Below are 17,050 nucleotides of genomic sequence, written 5' to 3' on the forward strand. Positions count from 1 at the left end.
CCCGTCTTGTGCTGGCGGCCGCCGCTGCCGTCGCTGTCCTGCTGGTGGGCATACTGGTCCGGCTTCTGACTGGCAACGGCTAGAACCAGTGGCACTGGGGAGCTGTGCACAGAGCATAAGGGCACGTGGTTATGTCCCAGGAGGATGATGTGGGGGAAGGAATTTCCCCCTCCGTTGCTTGTAAAGTCACTTTGCTCAGCTTCTGGTTAACTCACAATGTTTTATCCCACACGCAGAGTTCTTAAAAGGGGTGAGGATGTGGCATCTGGGAAGAAAGTGCTTGAGAGCTGGTTCCTCTCCTGCACTGTGCCTGGATGTCACTCGTAGGAGGGGGGAGTGTAGCCTGGGGCTGGATGGGGAGGGAGACTGGGACCTTGTGCTGCTTCCCTACTCCCTGGGGGCATTTGTCCATGTTGTTTGCTGCTTTCCTGCTCCGTACTCCCTGGGGGCATTTGTCCATGTCATTTGCTAATGGCAGAGGCTCTTGCTGCTTGCTGTGCCTTTCCCCATGCACCAGTCTGTGCCAGTACCTGTGGCAGCGCAGAGCAAGGCCGATTTTGTTGAAAGATGGCTGATGCCTCTGCTGCTGGGGCATTGGGTGCTGGCCGCTGGCCCTGCTCTCTCCTGCTGCGTGGCAGGCACAGGGCCTAAAGCAACTCCTCTTTGTGCTTTTGTAAGGTGGGATTTTGATACAATAAAGTTTTCTAAGTAAATGTTGGGCTGTTAATGTGGTGCGAGCATGACCCTGGTCATTGGAACGACTGAGCTGTTGGAAGGGGGATGTGTGCCTGGTTTGTCCAGGCTTGCACAAGGCAGAGCCTCAGCCCCCTGGCCCTGCAGCTGGGGGATGGCTCTGCGTGCAGTGGGTGCCAGGGGCTTGTTTTAGCTGGGCTCACAGAACATGCCCCTCCCCTTGGGTACAGGCAGGGTTTGTGCACCTTGATTGCTCCCACACCCTTGCTGAGGTGCATGGGGTGTTTTGTGTGTGTGTGTGCACAGCCCTACAGAGGCACTGAGGAACTGCCCTATGTCTTAATGCAAATGCCCCCACACTGCCTGCCCTCCCCTGCTCCAGCACTGAGCCCCTCAGGCTCTTACCTGCAGCTGTGTGACAGCAGCGAGGCCACCACTCACCCCGTGGAGGGGAATGCCACGTACAGCTGGCATGTGGCACCTTCCTGCCACCCCCCGACTCTCCTGGTGCTGGTTACCTGCAGGCTGGGAATGAAAAGATATGACATAGAAGAGCTTGAAACACATACAAATAGCTTAAGAGTGGATGTCACAAGGACAGACCAGACTCTTTGCAGTGGTGCCCAGTGACAGGACAAGGGGCAATGGATACAAACTGAAACATAAGCAGTCTCAGTTGAATATGAGGAAAAACTTCTTGACTTTGAGGATGACAGAGCACTGGAACAGGCTGCCCAGGGGGGCTGTGGAGTCTCCTTCTCTGGAGATATTCAAAGCCCGCCTGGACAAAGTCCTGTGTAACATGCGCTAGGAGAACCTGCTTTAACAGGGGGGTTGGACTGGGTGATCTCCCAAGGTCCCTTCCAACCCTTGTGATTCTGTGAAACAGCCACCAACCCTGACCTCAGCAGCCTCTGCCCAGATATGTGCCCTGCCCAGAGTCCAGGTAGTTTTGGGAAGGGAGCCTGGGGAGAGGAGGAAGCCTGCCTTGCTCTGCCCTGGGGGCTGCCCCATCCCACCACAGCCCACCGCCCACTCTGCAGAGGAGAGGGTCTGCACCAGGGCGGCAGCTCCCCTCCCCTGCAGTGGGCCAAGGCAGGATGCTATATTTGGCCTGGCGGAGCGGTGCCGGTGAAACTCGACGCTGCCGTGCTGTGCAAGACCGTCAGCTGGAGCCAATGGGGCCGGCTTGTCTTGGCCACCGCCGCTGTGATGAGAGGGGCTGAGACAGCTCACGGGAGAGCACACACAGTCCCGTGAGTCCTCCATCGCTGCTGGAAGAGGAGGACGATCCTCCAGCCCATCGGCCAGCGGAGCCACGGCGAAGAGGACGACCCTCCAGCCCACCAGCCAGCAGAGCCACGGCGAAGAGGAGGACGACCTTCCAGCCCACCGGCTGGCAGAGTCACGACAAAGCAGGAGAGAGGTAGGAGGGCTCACAGGAGTGATTTGGGAAGACTCAGTCCCTACGCCAGCCTGGGGCAGGCAGCAAGCATCCCACACCACACGTCCGGGCTCCCCAGTGCTGCCCACAGCAGCGCGCGGGACCCTCACTGGGCTCCCCAGCACTGCCCACGGTGGTGCGCAGGACCCTCACTGGGCTCCCCAGCTCCATGCCCTGCCCTGCCCCACTGCCCGTGCTCCTATCGCCAACCCAGCAGCAGGGAGCACATGGTCGGCTCGCCCAGCCCCGGCTGAAGTTCACCCCACCGTGGTTACACATTGCTCACCCTGGCAGGGTGGCTTTAACAGCGTGCGGAGGAAGAGGGTTGTTTCACTCCCCCGGCAGAGCGGCAGCATGAAGCAGGCGACCCTCCCCGAGGAGAACGGCTTCAGTGAGGCGATGGCCGCTGGCCAGCAGAGAGGAACGCGGGGATGTTGGGGTGGCTGCAAGAGCAGCCCAATGCTGCAGCACCCTGCGGGTCCCTCGGCCAGCGGGGCCCAGCCGACATGAGACCTCCAACATCCAACATCTTCCCAGAGAAGACGGACCCGGAATGCTGCTAAACACCTGGCAAGGGGCTCAAAACCCCAGATCAGCTTCACCTGATGTGTCGGGGGGATTGGGTTGCTTGAATGGTTATATACACTCAGCTGGATGCATAGAGCTGCCTTCCCCTCCCATCCCATGGCCCAGAGGTCTCCCCCCAGCATGGCCACCTCTGCTCACCTCTGCCTCTGACCTTTGCCTCTTCTCTTCTTCACACTTAGATCCTGATCCAGCTGCTGATCTTCCTGATACACCTCGTCAGCTCCATATTCTGCGGCCACCTGGGCAAGGTGGAGCTGGCCTCCGTCACGCTGGCCATAGCTGTAAGCATCCCCGGGGGCTGCCCGGCATCAGCTCCCACCCACTGATGCTGGGATGGGATATGGGAACAGAGGTGGAAAAGGACAGAGGAGACTCCCACTTTTCCTTCTAGCCCCTCTCCCTACCTAAAAGGCTCAAATACTCATCTGCTTTTTTTTTTTTTTTTTTTTTTTTTTTTTTTTAAATCTCCTGTTTCCAGGTTATAAATGTTACTGCCATCTCTGTAGGTTATGGTTTGTCTTCGGCATGTGACACCTTGATATCACAGGTGGGTAAGAGGTGCTGGCGCTTGTCCTGGAGACAGAGGGTTTTCCAGCGTCGGCTGAAGCTGCCCAGGTGCTGCACTGCACCCCGGCTGCACCCGCACCCTGGGAACCTTGTCCCCCCTAACAGGGAGCTCCATGCTCCCCTTAAAGTACCAAATTCTTCCCGGGCAGTTTCCAGGGTGGTCAGGGCTGCTCCATGCTTCGTGAGGTCCCCATCCGTCCCAGCACCAGCGTGCTGCCAGCGCAGCAGAGCTTACCGTCCTCTTGCCTTGCAGACCTACGGCAGCAAGAACCTGCTGCGGGTGGGGGTGATCCTGCAGCGTGCCACCCTCATCCTCCTGCTCTGCTGCTTCCCCTGCTGCGCCATCCTCATCAACATTGAGCAGCTCCTGCTCCTCATCCGCCAGGACCCCGAGGTCTCCAGGTCGGGTGGTCCTGTGGCTGTGGCCGAGACGCCGCTGCCTCCTCCCTTCCTGGCACAGTGGGGCTGGGGGGACGGTGGCCATGGCCCCTCACTGACCGTACCTCTCGTCTCCCGCAGGCTAACTCAGCGCTACGTGATGGCGTTTGTCCCTGCTCTCCCGGTGAGTCCCTGCGGGCACCCTGCATGCTGGCCACAGAAGGGACTGGCCATCCTGCTCCTATTTTCCACCACAGCAGCGCAGCCCCTGCTCCGCACTGGCTTCATCTCATCCACCAATTTCCTTTTCAGGCGGTTTTTCTGTATAACCTGGAGACAAGATACCTACAGAATCAGGTGGGTCCTGCAGCCCTTGCACCCACAGAGGGTCAGCCCTGGCTTGGTGCCCCCCTCACCCATGTGCCCAGGGTTTTTGTGCTCGCTGTTCCCAGTGGCGAGGCAGTGTTTAGCCCCACCACCACCTGGGTGCCCCAGAGCAGCTCTGACCCTGGAGCTGGATCCATCTGCCTGATGGATCTCCCTTCACATTTCCCCACGTCAGGGATTTACCTCCAACACACTCATTTTCCAAGCCGTCGACATCATCAGAAGTTTATTTTTTGGCTGGGAAAGCTGCTGGGGGGCTGGCGGGGACCTTCACACATCTCTCCCGAAGCTTTTGTGAAGGCACCACAGCCCCAGTCTCCTCCTCTTTGCAGATGATCATGTGGCCGCTGGTGCTGAGCGGGTTCGTCGGCAATGTCGTCAACGTGATTGCAAACTGCATCTTCCTCTATGTGTTCCACCTGGGCATCATGTAAGTAGTGCCCACGTCCCACAGAGGGGAAAGCGCAACGCCTGGCAACGGCAAGGGACTTTTTGGGGACGTCAGCACCACCAGGCATGGCTGAACATCCGGCACTCACGGGGGCACAGCGGGACGTTACGCTCTGGCACCCCGAGCCGGGGAGGCGTGAGCAGGATGCCAACGACCTTTCTCACTTCCTTTGCAGGGGCTCTGCCTGGGCCAACACCATTGCTCAGTATTCACAAGCCATTTTCTTGTTCCTGTATATTATAGGCAAGAAACTCCATGTGAAGACCTGGGGAGGTAAGGGCATCTCCCCAGCTCCCTCCAGGTCCCACTTTACACGAGCATTCACGAATCTTCCACCACTTCTGTCAAATGAATTCTGTTAGTCCTGACGATGAATTATTAACCTCAGCCCAGTACGCCCTGGGAACGCGGTGCTGCTTCGGTGGCAGCACGTCACGCGTGAGTGTTGGCAGAGCACCACGCCGGGCAGTAAACATTAATTCTGGAGAAATGAAACTTTCTGCTGAGGCTTTGTAAGTTTCAGCCCCGAAGCTGGATGAGCACAGACGTAGGTACGAGGTTGTCCTTAGACACTCTGCTCCGGGAGGGATGAGCTGAGGGTTGCACTCCTCTGTGGCCCACAGGATGGCATCCGCAGAGCTCGTATGTGCACGCTCTGCTGCTGGAGGTCCTATGGAGCTGAGGAGCATTGCCCGGATGGCTCTGCAAACAGGAACAGCACCTCCAGCTGCCTTGGGCGCTCTCGAGGATGTAACACATGGCCAGTCTGGTCATCCATCAGGCGACATTTCTCCTCTCTGCAGGCTGGTCCAGCGAGTGCCTGCTGGAGTGGGACAGCTTCACCTCCCTGGCTGTCCCCAGCATGCTCATGATGTGCATCGAGTGGTGGACCTACGAAATTGGGAGCTTCTTGATAGGTCAGTGGAGAGGGGGAGCTGTGACGCAGAGCGGCATCCATGGCACTCATGGGGGCTGAGAGCGGCTCTCCGCCGGGCGCCTGAACCCAGCACCGACCCTTTCCTCTCCTGTCCTCCAGGCCTGCTGAGTGTCATAGAGCTCTCTGCCCAGTCCATCATCTACGAGGTGTCCGTTGTCGCTTTCATGGTAAGGCTTGGGGTTATTGTTTCCGACCAGGGCTCCCTAGGGACAGCCCAGTACAGGCACTCAGCAAAAATCAGCTCCAGCAGATCTCCGTCTTCCCCCTCTGCGCTTAAGCCTCTGCCTCCTCCTGCCTGTCCCTCCTGTGGAGATGTTTTAAATTAAACCCTGAACTCCATCTCCCTCTCTGCTGGGTGGTTATTCTGCTGTCGCTGCGATGGTCCCATTACCTGGACGCATACACGAGCCTCAGCCCTGTGGTTACAGATCCCCTTGGGGCTCGGCACAGCCGCCGGCGTGCAGGTGGGGAACGCACTGGGTGCCGGCAACGTTGAGATGGCCAAGAGATCCTCCTCCACCAGCCTGCTCTGCACAGGTCAGGCCACCTTCACTGGGGCTCCTGCCGGGCACAGCAGGAGCAGGGAGTGTTTGCCGGTCTCTGCCCACGGCACACACTGGTGTCCCCTGCTCTCTCCCTTCGGCTCCTCCCGAGCTCCCTGTCTCAGCCAGGCCAGGCTCAGCTCTTTGCTCTGTTTTTCAGGGGGGTTTTGCATAGCTGTGGGGGCCATTTTAGCTGCCACAAAGGACATGCTGGGGTACATCTTCACCCAGGACAAGTGAGTGGCCCTGGCTCCCGGCTCTGGTGTGCAAAGGTTGGTTTCCAAAAGCAGTCATTGGCTCTTCTCTGTCCCCAGGGAGATTGTTGACTTGGTGGCCTGGGTCATGCCCGTCTACGTTGTCTTCCACTTGTTTGAAGCCATGTGTGTAAGTCCCTGGGGATGCTGCTGCTTTCGGTAAGGGACCTTGGTGCTGAGCAGCAGCATCAGAGGTCAGACGGGGGTCCCTCAGGGTGCGGATGGGCACTGGCACAGCCACCAGGACCCTGCAGAGCTCCTGGGGTCACCCCTTAGAAAACACCAAGTGCACAAAGAGCTGCCAACCCACAGGACCGGGCAGGGACACAGAAATACCTGGGCAGAAGCAGGGAGCTCTTCCATCACCAGGCTGGTTCACCAGCCCCCAGGCAGCGGCAGAGCCCCGAATTCGGCCAAGGCAGTGCTCCTGGCCCTGGCCCCAGCCCCTCTCCCTCTCCTTGGCAGGGCGCCTGCAGCGGGGTGCTCAGAGGCATAGGCAAGCAGAAATTCGGTGCCATCCTCAACGCTGTGAGCTACTATGGTGTGGGCCTGCCCCTGGGAGCCGTGCTGCTCTTCGTGGCCAGGATCGGCGTCATAGGTACCGACCCCTGGGTGTGCAGCTCTGCATGCCCCCAAATCCCCCATGGGTGGATGTGGCTCCCCCCAGCTCCACCAATGGCTCACTGTGACCCTCCCCGCCTGGCTCTGCCCTCCTACCTGGCTGGGGACTGGGCACACTGGGGTGGACTGGGATGGCCCCTGCAACTACTGAGAGCTTTTAATTGTACTGGGAAAAAGCAACCACTGCCAGGTCTGCCGGGCAGCCCTGCAGCAGGCACCCACGGCTGCCCCATCCCTGTGTCCCGGCTGACCTTGGTGACGTCCCCTTTCTTGACTCGCTATCCTGAGATGCCATCTCAGTTGGGTTTGCTCTGGCTGTGACACCCGCCTGATGCCAGCATGCCCTCTGCAGGCCTGTGGCTCAGCATGCTCGTCTGCGTCTCCATCCTCTGCACCTGCTTCATCGCCTACATCTCCCGCACGGACTGGAGGAAGGCAGCTGAGGAGGTAACCTGTGCGCCCACGGCATCGCGCCCTGCCAGCAGGAAGGTCCTCGGGGCCTTGGCTGGAATCACAGTGGGACGAGACAGCATCATGGGCTTGATCCCACAGGCCAGTGCTGCCCAGGACTGTCCCCTCCAGCGCCCCCAGTAAAACCCAGTGCTCCTGTGACCGTGGCCACGTCCCTGTTATTCAGTTCTCTCCCATATGTGCACTCAGTGGCCTCAAGGTTTCCCTCTGCACCTCGTGCCACCCTTGGTTGGGGACATGAAGCACAAAGCAGATGGGGTGACTGAGGCTACCTCAACCCCGAGCATCACCTTGTGCCCCAACAGCTCCGGGGTTTCCACCAGCCAGCGTCTCTCATTTGGGGCATCTTTCAGCTACACAGTGCCCTTTCCAGCCAGAAGAACCCTGCGAGAGACAACACATTGGCTTTGCTCCGTGGGGATTTCCCGCACCACGTGCCACCAACTAAACCCAGCACAATCCCTCCCCCAGGCTCAGCGCCGCGCAGGAGTGACCCAGCCGCCACCGGAGGAGCCGAACCCAGGCCTGGAACCCTCCTGCAAGGCGCTTCCCTCTGGTGTGGGGCCAGCCCCACCGCCTCACCCCTACCCCCCCACCATGGTGGTGCGGGGCTGTGTCGGTATGGCCAGGAGCTGGGCAGAAAGGGATGGGGGAGCCGGGCACTGTGTGCAGTGGTGGCCTTGGGTCCAGGAAGGGTACCCAAAGATTGACATAAACCGGCCCACGAAATGGGGGTGTAGCACAGGGCTGGTGGTGCCCTCATTTACTGGGAAAGCTGTAATTACAAGGGTGGGCTCAGGAGGGTGATGGAGGCCAGGGGGGGAAGGACCTGGAGGGATGGGGCACCCTGGGTAGCTCTCACCTTGCAGACACCAGGTCCCACCAAAGCTCCATTAAGGGCTGGAGATCTCCACCCTCTGGGCTGCTCAGACCTCAGGGAAAACCTTCCCAAAAAAACCCTCAATCCCCTCAAAAGCCCTCAGCGACGCTGCCCTGTTCTCCTTGCAGCGGGAGTGGAGGCACAGAACAGCATTGTGCTCACGAGCATCACCAGGACGGAGGGACCAACGTACCAGCTGGAGCGCCAAGAAGCTACTCCTGCCACATCCCCTCCGGCCACCGCCATGGCCACCAAGGAGCTGATCATCCGGCGTGGGCTGGCGGGGGCCGCAGCCATCGCAGTACTTGCGCTCGGCATTGTCATAAAGCTGACGACCAGCAAACACTGACTTGCACCAAGGACTCTGGGGACTTTACTTTGGGGGCGGAAGCCCCTCCTGACAGATGGACGTACAAAGCACAGACCGGCCAGCAAGAGAATCCAGCACACGCCTGTCCCATGGGAGCCAAAGGGTCCCCATCAGCATTTGGCAGCATCTGCTCAGACATCACTCGGGACTGGGCCCTGTGGCTGCTCCAACACCCAAAACTCTGCTCTGGGCTGCCTGACGCACACCGAGCACGCGGGTAACTCCCTCCAGCCCATGCCGCCAGCTATCGCCTGCCGAGCACAGCCCAGCTCATGCTGCTGCTCTGTGATAAATGCCAAATAAAGAATAAATCCAGCTGGACTTGGGCTGGCTCCTTTGGGTGAAGGCTGAGGGCAGGGCTTGGGCTGGAGCAGGGGAACATCCAACGCTGGGGGCTGCAGCTCATGTGGAGCCTGGGGCACGTGGGTCTTGCCCTGCCCCAGGTGGCCTTCACAGTAAAACAAAGGTTTTATTCAGTAAGGCTCAAGGTTGGGGTTACAGTTACTTTTAGTTACAAGTTTGGAGGCAAAAGACTACCAATAAACCAATAAAAAAATTGAAATTCAATTACAGATGAGATGGCTGGCAGCTCAGCCTCTCTGGGCCTAGGACATCCCCAGCCCTGCGACTCCAGTTGCACCAATGCCCCTGTTATTGCCCCCAGCAGCCCCAAATGCAGTGCACCAGCAGTGCGACAGTCCTGGTCACTCCTCGAGTCCTTGTGGCAGAGCGTGGCCACAGCTCAGAAAGCCTTTGCTGTCACCTCAGGTAGCCTTCGCACGCCTTGGATGGCTAACGGTGGTTTCCCCTGCAACAAGACATCACCCACCCTCCGATGCCCCGTCCTACCTGCGCAGGGTCCACCAGCAGAGGGCACCTCTCATGGCAGCCCAGCATCTCTGGGGATGGCCCAGGCCCAGGGCTCTCGCTAGACACAAGACGCCCTTTACCCAGGTACATCCTCACGCTGTGAACACGCAAGCCCTGGATCGCCACGTTCAGCCAGGGCAATGACGCCGATGCGCGATTGCGAGACCTCATGGCTTTGCCCACGTTGGTGCACGAGGCCGGGGGAGCGCTTTCACGTGCCGCAGCAGCCGTCGGGAGCCAACAAACACAGCCCATGCTATCGTCCGGATCTGAGCAAACCCCAAACGGGCAGCACCTGCAGGCGGGAGGCAACCAGGGATGGATTTGCACAGGACAGGAGGAGAAACAGTCCAGCTCTTCCGCAGCTCCCAGCACCGCCTTGCCCCATGCCCTGCCTGCCTCCCGGCAGCTCTTGGGCAGCCCACCCACACTCCCCTGCCAGAGCCCCAGGGGATCTTTCCCCACGAGCGGGGCGGTCATCGCGCCGGGGACCTGTGCTCCTGCGCCGGGGCAGAGGCACCTTGCACCACACGTGTGGCATTCAGCCAAGCCGTGGCCAAAGCCGGGAGTGGCAGAGGATGGGCAGGATTCCCCAGGAGACTGCAGGGACTTACCACGCTCCGTTTGTTATTTAAATTCTCAGCGTTTATTTAGTACTTGCAAAATATATCATTAAAAAGGCTTAGCACACGGATTTTCACCAGGCATGAAGAAATCCGACCTATTGCACATGAAATGTAATTGTCTACCCTATATTAATTGCATTTAGTAATAGTAAGCTTTTAGATTTTCCTTATTTAAGCTTTCCTTATTTAAACATTAATGTTTCTAAGGTCCTTTCACATTACATTTCTCCAGCATCCTCTCCCCAAGCTAGAACAAGCCCCATATTATCTCCCAGTGCAAGATTATAGCAGGCCCACAAGCTCGAACACAAAGGAGTACACACTCTTCCAATAGTTGTTTTCTCTTGGAGGAACCTGACCAGGAACGGGTTTGTACTGGTTTTGGCTGAGATGGAATTAATTTTCATCATAGCTGCTAAGTTTCTTCATAGATGGATGCTGCTGTGTTTTGGATTTGTGACCAAAATAGGGTCAGTAACGCACACGTGGTTTAGCTGTCGCCAAACAGGGCTTGCACAGCGCCAAGGTCTCTGTTTCTCATGCCGCCCTGCCAGCGTGTAGGCTGGGGTCGGCAAGACATGGGAAGGGGACACGGCTGGGAGAGCTGACCCCAACCAGCCAAAGGCGCATTCCAGACCGTATGACGTCATGCTCAGTGATAAAAGCTATGGGGGGAAGAAGAGGAAGGGGGACATTGGGAGTTACGGTGTCTTGTCTTCCCAAGTCACCATTACACGTGATGAAGCCTGGGTTTCCCGGGGATGGCTGAACATCTGCCCGCCAAGGGCAGGTAGTGAGTGAATTCCTTAATTTGCCTGCTTGGATGCCCAGCTTTCACCTTACCTATTAAACTTTACTTCGACCTACAAGTTTCCTTACTTTTATCCTTCTGATTTTCTTCCTCATCCCACTGCGGGGAGCGAGCGAGCGGCTGCGTAGGGCTTGGGTGCCCACCTGGGCTGACCCACAACAGGGTATGATGTGACTCCCACTTCTCTAAACAGGCCTGGTAGTTCTTTTGTATGAGCACAAGGTGCTCTTACCAGCAAAACGTAGGCAGTGCAGGTATCACCTCTGTAATTTTCTAACTGCCAAACAATTGTTACAGGCACATGTTGAAACCCAGAGTCCCAAACCCAGAGCCTGCACCCCCTGACCAGCTGTGGATGATTCTGGCTCACAGGCATCCACAAATATTTCACCTCAATCAAAGTGGGAACCTCACTAGATTTATTCATAACCATCACTACTGGTAAAACGCATCAGCCAGCACGTCCTATCTCAGGCTCATCACCAAGAGGGTGGTTGTTCGGGGCACAACAGAAGACAGACCATCCCCAAAATCGCAGGGAAAACACTGTCAACCCAATCACAGCTGAAACTTAAAGCTCCTCTGTCACTGAAGGAAGGTTTGGTGCAAGACACCATGTGCGCGTCCCTGGAAGCAGCGCTCTGCATGGCATGGGGTGGAGGTAGGGACTGGTATTTCTGGCTCTGCAGTCCTCCTCTTGAGTGCTTGTACCCACTGGTCCCTCTGTTTCAGCATGGCTTTTTAGTAAACAGGAGTCCGAGCCTTCTTGTGGTTAGTGCCTCTCTAAGGCTACTCTGTGTGCTTGACAGCTCACTGAAATAACCCAGTACAAAAGAAAAAAAAAAATTACTTCTCAGCTTAAGGAAACAGACACAAAGTGAGCACTCAAGAGTATGACTTGCTCACGGCGCCTTCTCCTCTCTTCAGTAGTAAACCATCTGTGAAAGCAAAACACAACACCAGCGTCCTGTGAAGGATTTGCTGAAACAAAACCAGCTCCCATTCTAGAAAGAACAGCTTGAAGCAAAGCCCCTCTGCTCAGAGTGACTTCCCCAGGGTCCAGCTCCCCTGCCTCCTGCCCCCTCGGCATGCACTGACTGCTGGTCACCTTGGATGCTGTACGAGCTCCGAGTGCTGCCAGGGAAAGCACTGCGCTCCAAGGGGAACCTTCTGCAAGCCAAACATTCGCTACTCTAACACAGCTTTGCCCGATCTCAAATCAGGTCTACACACAGGAGAAGAAAAAGGCTCCTACCTCACTGCGACAGCCACGGCAGTGCTCTGAAACCTGCTCCTCCTTACCACACACTGAGCCAGCCCAGCCTCTGAACAGCCAGCACAATCAAGAGGGCTTTTCTCTTCAGCACAGACTGGTGACTCTGAGAAAACCCAAATGATTTCAAGATGCCATGAGTTTCCCCCTCTTTGCTGAGAAGGCATTCACCTAGACAGGGCCTGCCTCCCTGGCTGGTACTTCAAGGCCCGAGCCAGTTGTGGGCTCTTACACCTCCTCCTGGACTCAGATATGCAGGCAGGTTATTTCCCACTGCTTGTTGGGCTCCTGCACGTCTCCTTGCAGCAGTAGCAACACAGAACAGTCTGAAGGGCGGAGTCCTGATTCACCCTGCCATCTCCTGTCCCGCCAGGGGCTGCTCCCTTAAACCTACTAAAACCCCAGGACGCATGGTTGAGCGTTGCAAGGAGCAGCCAGTGCAGGCTCACATAGCACCTGGTCCACCAGCAATCATCCTTGGAGTTTTAGATCTTACCCCTGCACCTCAGGAGGCATCTCGAGTCCTCCAGCCAGCACCAGCAGGCTTCTGCCTCCCGCAGAGAGGGGAGAACATCCCACTCTTCCAGCCAGAAACAGGAGGAAATGGAAATAATTGAGCTAAGGTCAGACAGGGGCTGCAACTCGGCAAGGAACAAGAGCTTGTTGTAGCCCTCGGCATTAGGGGACAGCCTCCCTTCCCCAGGGCCCTGCAGCACAAAGCTGCAGCCAGCTGGGCTAGGCTGAGGAGCAGCTCACGACACCACTGAGAAAAGCCTGGGAATCAAAATCACTCCAAAGAGACCTGTCCAAATCCTCTGCCTCTGGAGGGAGCTTCTCATGGGTGTCACCCACCAAGGCAGAGCAACGTACGGCAGCCTAGGAGATTTCTCTGAGGGCATTTCTATTCTAGATAGCACTTGCAAGAGTGGAAAGCAGATCTTGGTAATTTCAGGTGGGACAGATATCGTAAGTCTCAAGACAGAAAAAACAGGCCTGGCTCTAAGAAAGGACTGCGGTTGCAAAGAGGGAACCTTGCAGAGGATCAGAGGAATTGCACATGCACTCGCATAGATGGCAAAGAGCCAAAGCTCACCTTTATCACCACCGCTGCCACAATCCCCAGCAGCGCCAAGATGACCAGTCCAATTCGGCCCTTGTTAAACCGCTTCAAGAGGAAGAATTTAGCCCAATCCACCTTCTTCTGGCCGCCAGGTGGGTACCGGAGTTTGTTCATACCCTCCATCTTCAGGTCCTTGATCAAGCAGGAGCGGCGGTGGGAGAAGGTCTCAAAGCTGTGCTTGCCATGGTAGGCGCCCATCCCGCTGTTACCTGAGGGACACAACCCAGGCAGATCACACCACAGGCTCTGCCAGTCAAACCTTTGGCCACTTGAGGCCACCAGCAGGGCAAGAAGCAGCACAGGAAAATTCCAGTGGCGTGCCAGCTGCAGCGCATGTCACGTACCCTGCATCTGCCTTGCTGCAGTCTGAAAGTACAACTTCTCACAGAATCATAGAATCATCTAGGTCAGAAAAGACCTTTAAGATCATCAAGTCCAACCATTAACCTAACACTGCCATCCCACTACTAAGGTCCCTAAGCACCTTGTCTGCCCGGCTTTTAAATATCTCCAGGGATGGGGACTTGGCCACTTCCTTGGGCAGCCCCTTCCAGTGCTTGACAGCCCTTTCATTGAAAAAATTTTTCCTAATGTCCAATCTAAACCTGCCCTGGAGCAACTTCAGGCCATTTTCCCTTGTCCCATCGCCCGTTACCAGGGAGAAGAGGCCGACCCCCACCTCACTACAGCCCCCTGTCAGGCAGTTGTAGAGGGCAATAAGGGCTCCCCTCAGCCTCCTCTTCTTCAAGCTAAACAACCCCAGTTCCCTCAGCTGCTCCTCGTAAGCCTTGTGCTCCAGACCCCTCACCAGCTTTGTTGGTCTCCTCTGGACATGTTCCAGCAACGCCACGTCTTTCCTGTAGTGAGGAGCCCAAAACCGAACACAGTATTCGAGGTGTGGCCTCACCAGTGCTGAGTACACTTCTCTATGTTCCTTCAGAGAACAACTGTTCCTTCCTCTCTACAGCACTTCTCAGTCTCCAAGATGTCCATCTGCATTCCATCCCTCTTCTTCCCCACCCCATTTTCACTGCTAACTCTCCAGTACTTTGTTGCATCCCCATGTGCGCTGTTCCCTGTGCCTCCAAGCCATCTCCAGCTCTTCCCTGGATTTAGCTCCCTCTCAAAGCACCACGCCAAGGCTCTGAGGTCTGACCAGTGCTGTGGGAGAAGGGTTCCTGAGGAGCCCTGCAGGCTACACCTCCGTTTTCCAATTCCAGGACAGCATGTGCCACTCACAGCAGCAGAACACTGCTGGTTCACAGTCAGCACGTGAGCACACCCAAACTGTGGCTGTTCCATAACCTGCTCCAATTCTCCCCAAGCTGAAGTCCTACCCTTCCTCCTGCAATTACTGCTAATCAATCGCAGCTAATGTTTGCAACACACCTTCCACATCAGTCTGCACTAAATGTTTCAACCTCCTCAAAAACGCACCCAAATGCTTTTCTCTTTTGGCCCCTTTCCTAAGGTACTCCCAAGAATTTCCTGTTGAGATCTGCTACACAGAGACCCATCAGCTGTAACAGGCACAGGGGTACCTGGACACAAACCAGCTGCTGCTCTTCCCTGGGTTCCCTGCACATCAAGTCACAACACTTAGGGAGCTCCAGTGACTTACCGACACCGCCAAAGGGTAAGGTTGAGAGGAAGAAATGCATGATGACATCATTTCCAGTAACACCCCCACTGGAGGTCTCCGAGATGACTCTTTTGATTAACTGAGGAAAGAAAAAAAACCAAACAGAACAATACAAAGGCCCAGATGAGACCAGACCACGTAACTGAGCAGGACTGCGAGGGGAGCTATGAGCCCCACAGGCCATCGTGCTGATTTCCTCTGGCTGACAGCTCAGTTGAGCTTTCTCCACGCAATGTTAACTCAAAGGAAGTGGGAAAGTTCAGAGGAGGGATGTGAAAGCTGGAAATCGAGGAGCTTGCTCCCCTAGCAATATATTAAAAGTAACTAAATTAATCATGAAAGACTACATGGCACCAAAAAGGAAATTCAGCCTTTTATCCTTCTATTTCACAAAGTCACACAAATGCAAAGCACTTCAGCAGCAACTCTGTGGATACCCATGGTCCCCCGTGAGGCAAACGCTGTGATTCACTTACAAAGAGGAGCCGACATGGGCCCTGCAGGGAGCCATGCCTGGGACTGGCCACGTTTAGGATTGAGCTATGCAGAGGCACCTCTGTGGGGGAGCACAGCCCAGACCCACCTTCTTGTTGTTGGAGAAGACATACAGGGCAAGGGGCTTCTCCCGACGGTTGATGAACTCAATGGCTTCGTCCACGCTCTTCACGGTCAGAATGGGGAGGACCGGTCCAAAGATTTCCTCCTCCATCACCTTTGACTCCGGAGAAACATCGGTGAGGATAGTTGGTGCTGAAGCGAACAGGAGGGCAGGAGGCAGTAGGAGCGGGACAGAAGACACGGTCAATCACAGGACCTTGCCCTGGGCACGACCAGCATTCAACACACACCAAGCAAGCCACAGACACACACAGAGCCTCCAAAAGACACCCACTGTCAGCAAAAGGTCCCACCCTCCACCTCCCCAACAACTGCCTGAAGCACCTATGAAGCAAGAGGCTTCATCAACCTCTCCCCCGTGAGCAATCTTCTGCCCTTCCAGTAGGCTCAGGATCCTCTGGAAGTGACGCTTGTTGACGATCCTTTCATAATCTGGAGACAACTTCACGTCTTCCCCATAGAATTCCTGCCAAAAGGCACAGCAGAACCAAAGCGCTTGACAAACCTCCACAGAAACCACAGCTCCAGGGCTGCAACTATGAAACTCAGAGCTGAGCTGTAACAGGGACAACTCCCACAGCATGAGGAACTCCACGCTCACCTGCAGAGTCGCCTTGATGTTCTCCACCACCTTGCTTTGGATGGACGGGTCACAGAGGATGTAGTCTGGGGCGATGCAGGTTTGCCCACAATTCATGTACTTCCCCCATGTTATCCGCCTACAGGAGAAAGGGAGATGGGTTCTCCACAGTCAGTCCCTTCCAGCCCCCAGAGGCCGGCCTACAGCACCCAAGTGGCACCCACGGTCTGGGGACAACAGCCCACCGAGGGCTTGCAACAGCCTGACCTGCAGGCGACAGCCAGGTCACAGTCCTTGTCGATGTAGCAGGGGCTCTTCCCACCCAGCTCCAGGGTGACGGGTGTCAGGTGCTTGGCGGCTGCTGCCATCACGATTTTGCCCACTGTGGAGTTCCCAGTATAAAGGATGTGATCAAATCTCTGCTTCAGCAGCTCTGTTGTCTCAGGTATTCCTCCAGTAACCACAGGGTACAGCTCCTGCAGGACAAACAAGAGCCTTACAGTTACCTTGATTTAAAACAAATATACCAAGGGAGCAGCTCTGCCTGGGGCAGACTCACTTGTGAGCTACATCAGGTTCTGGACAAAAGATAGAGATAACATGGACAAGCTCTGCTCCTTCCCCTGAAATGAAGTTTCACCAGATGTATTGTGCCACATGAACTAAAAGAGAAGGAGGTCGAGGCCAGGACTGAGTCAGGCTGTGGACCTACTCCCACACATTAAGAGCAAGGGCAAGTACGACCATTGGGCTCTCCTGAGAGCTGTCTCCTTCCTCAGCTCTTGCCCCTTGCCTAGAGCAAGCACTGACTCCCCAGAGGAAACTACACAGCAGGGCCCTGCTGTCAGAGCAACAGCCTCAGCGACACAGCGCAACGGATGTCAGAACTGCCAGACACGTGGAGGAGAAACAACGCCGCCCACTATG

General features: G+C 56.3%; 3 protein-coding genes across 6 annotated transcripts in view; 2 read left to right on the forward strand and 1 right to left on the reverse strand.

The window, feature by feature from the left end:
• The window catches only part of LOC104121852 (multidrug and toxin extrusion protein 2), a 45,285-nt gene extending 45,197 nt beyond the window's left edge, over window positions 1-88 (forward strand). The window contains 2 exon segments of the mRNA XM_035889609.1: window position 1; window positions 3-88. The exon segment at window position 1 is cut by the window's left edge and continues 160 nt beyond it. Of these exon segments, the coding sequence (XP_035745502.1) occupies window position 1; window positions 3-83 (82 nt within the window). The 3' untranslated portion in view covers window positions 84-88.
• Window positions 89-2,491: 2,403 nt separating this feature from the next.
• Window positions 2,492-9,124, forward strand: LOC104121853 (multidrug and toxin extrusion protein 2). Its single transcript, XM_035889610.1, has 17 exons — window positions 2,492-2,542; window positions 2,905-3,006; window positions 3,204-3,272; window positions 3,546-3,694; window positions 3,812-3,854; window positions 3,983-4,027; window positions 4,390-4,487; window positions 4,684-4,781; window positions 5,312-5,425; window positions 5,545-5,612; window positions 5,874-5,982; window positions 6,148-6,223; window positions 6,302-6,371; window positions 6,707-6,839; window positions 7,215-7,309; window positions 7,805-7,952; window positions 8,342-9,124. Exons 1-17 carry the CDS (start codon window positions 2,492-2,494, stop codon window positions 8,560-8,562), a joined length of 1,689 nt encoding a protein of 562 aa, XP_035745503.1. The 3' UTR covers window positions 8,563-9,124.
• A 973-nt stretch (window positions 9,125-10,097) lies between these two features.
• Window positions 10,098-17,050, reverse strand: part of ALDH3A2 (aldehyde dehydrogenase 3 family member A2) — an 8,829-nt gene continuing 1,876 nt past the window's right edge. For 2 of the 4 annotated variants that reach the window (XM_035889574.1, XM_035889573.1), the window contains exons 5-11: window positions 16,391-16,599; window positions 16,145-16,262; window positions 15,868-16,009; window positions 15,509-15,675; window positions 14,905-15,004; window positions 13,257-13,492; window positions 10,098-11,828 (exon numbers count right to left, since the gene is read on the reverse strand). In XM_035889574.1, the coding sequence (XP_035745467.1) occupies window positions 11,814-11,828; window positions 13,257-13,492; window positions 14,905-15,004; window positions 15,509-15,675; window positions 15,868-16,009; window positions 16,145-16,262; window positions 16,391-16,599 (987 nt within the window). In that variant the 3' untranslated portion in view covers window positions 10,098-11,813. Of the gene's footprint in view, window positions 11,829-12,145; window positions 12,270-13,256; window positions 13,493-14,904; window positions 15,005-15,508; window positions 15,676-15,867; window positions 16,010-16,144; window positions 16,263-16,390; window positions 16,600-17,050 lie in introns of those variants that run through there. The other 2 variants (XM_035889576.1, XM_035889577.1) reach the window with 2 other exon arrangements.

Source organism: Egretta garzetta, unplaced genomic scaffold (assembly GCF_000687185.1).
Source record: "Egretta garzetta isolate BGI_Z169 unplaced genomic scaffold, ASM68718v1 scaffold112, whole genome shotgun sequence".
In the NCBI taxonomy this organism is placed as follows: domain Eukaryota; kingdom Metazoa; phylum Chordata; class Aves; order Pelecaniformes; family Ardeidae; genus Egretta; species Egretta garzetta.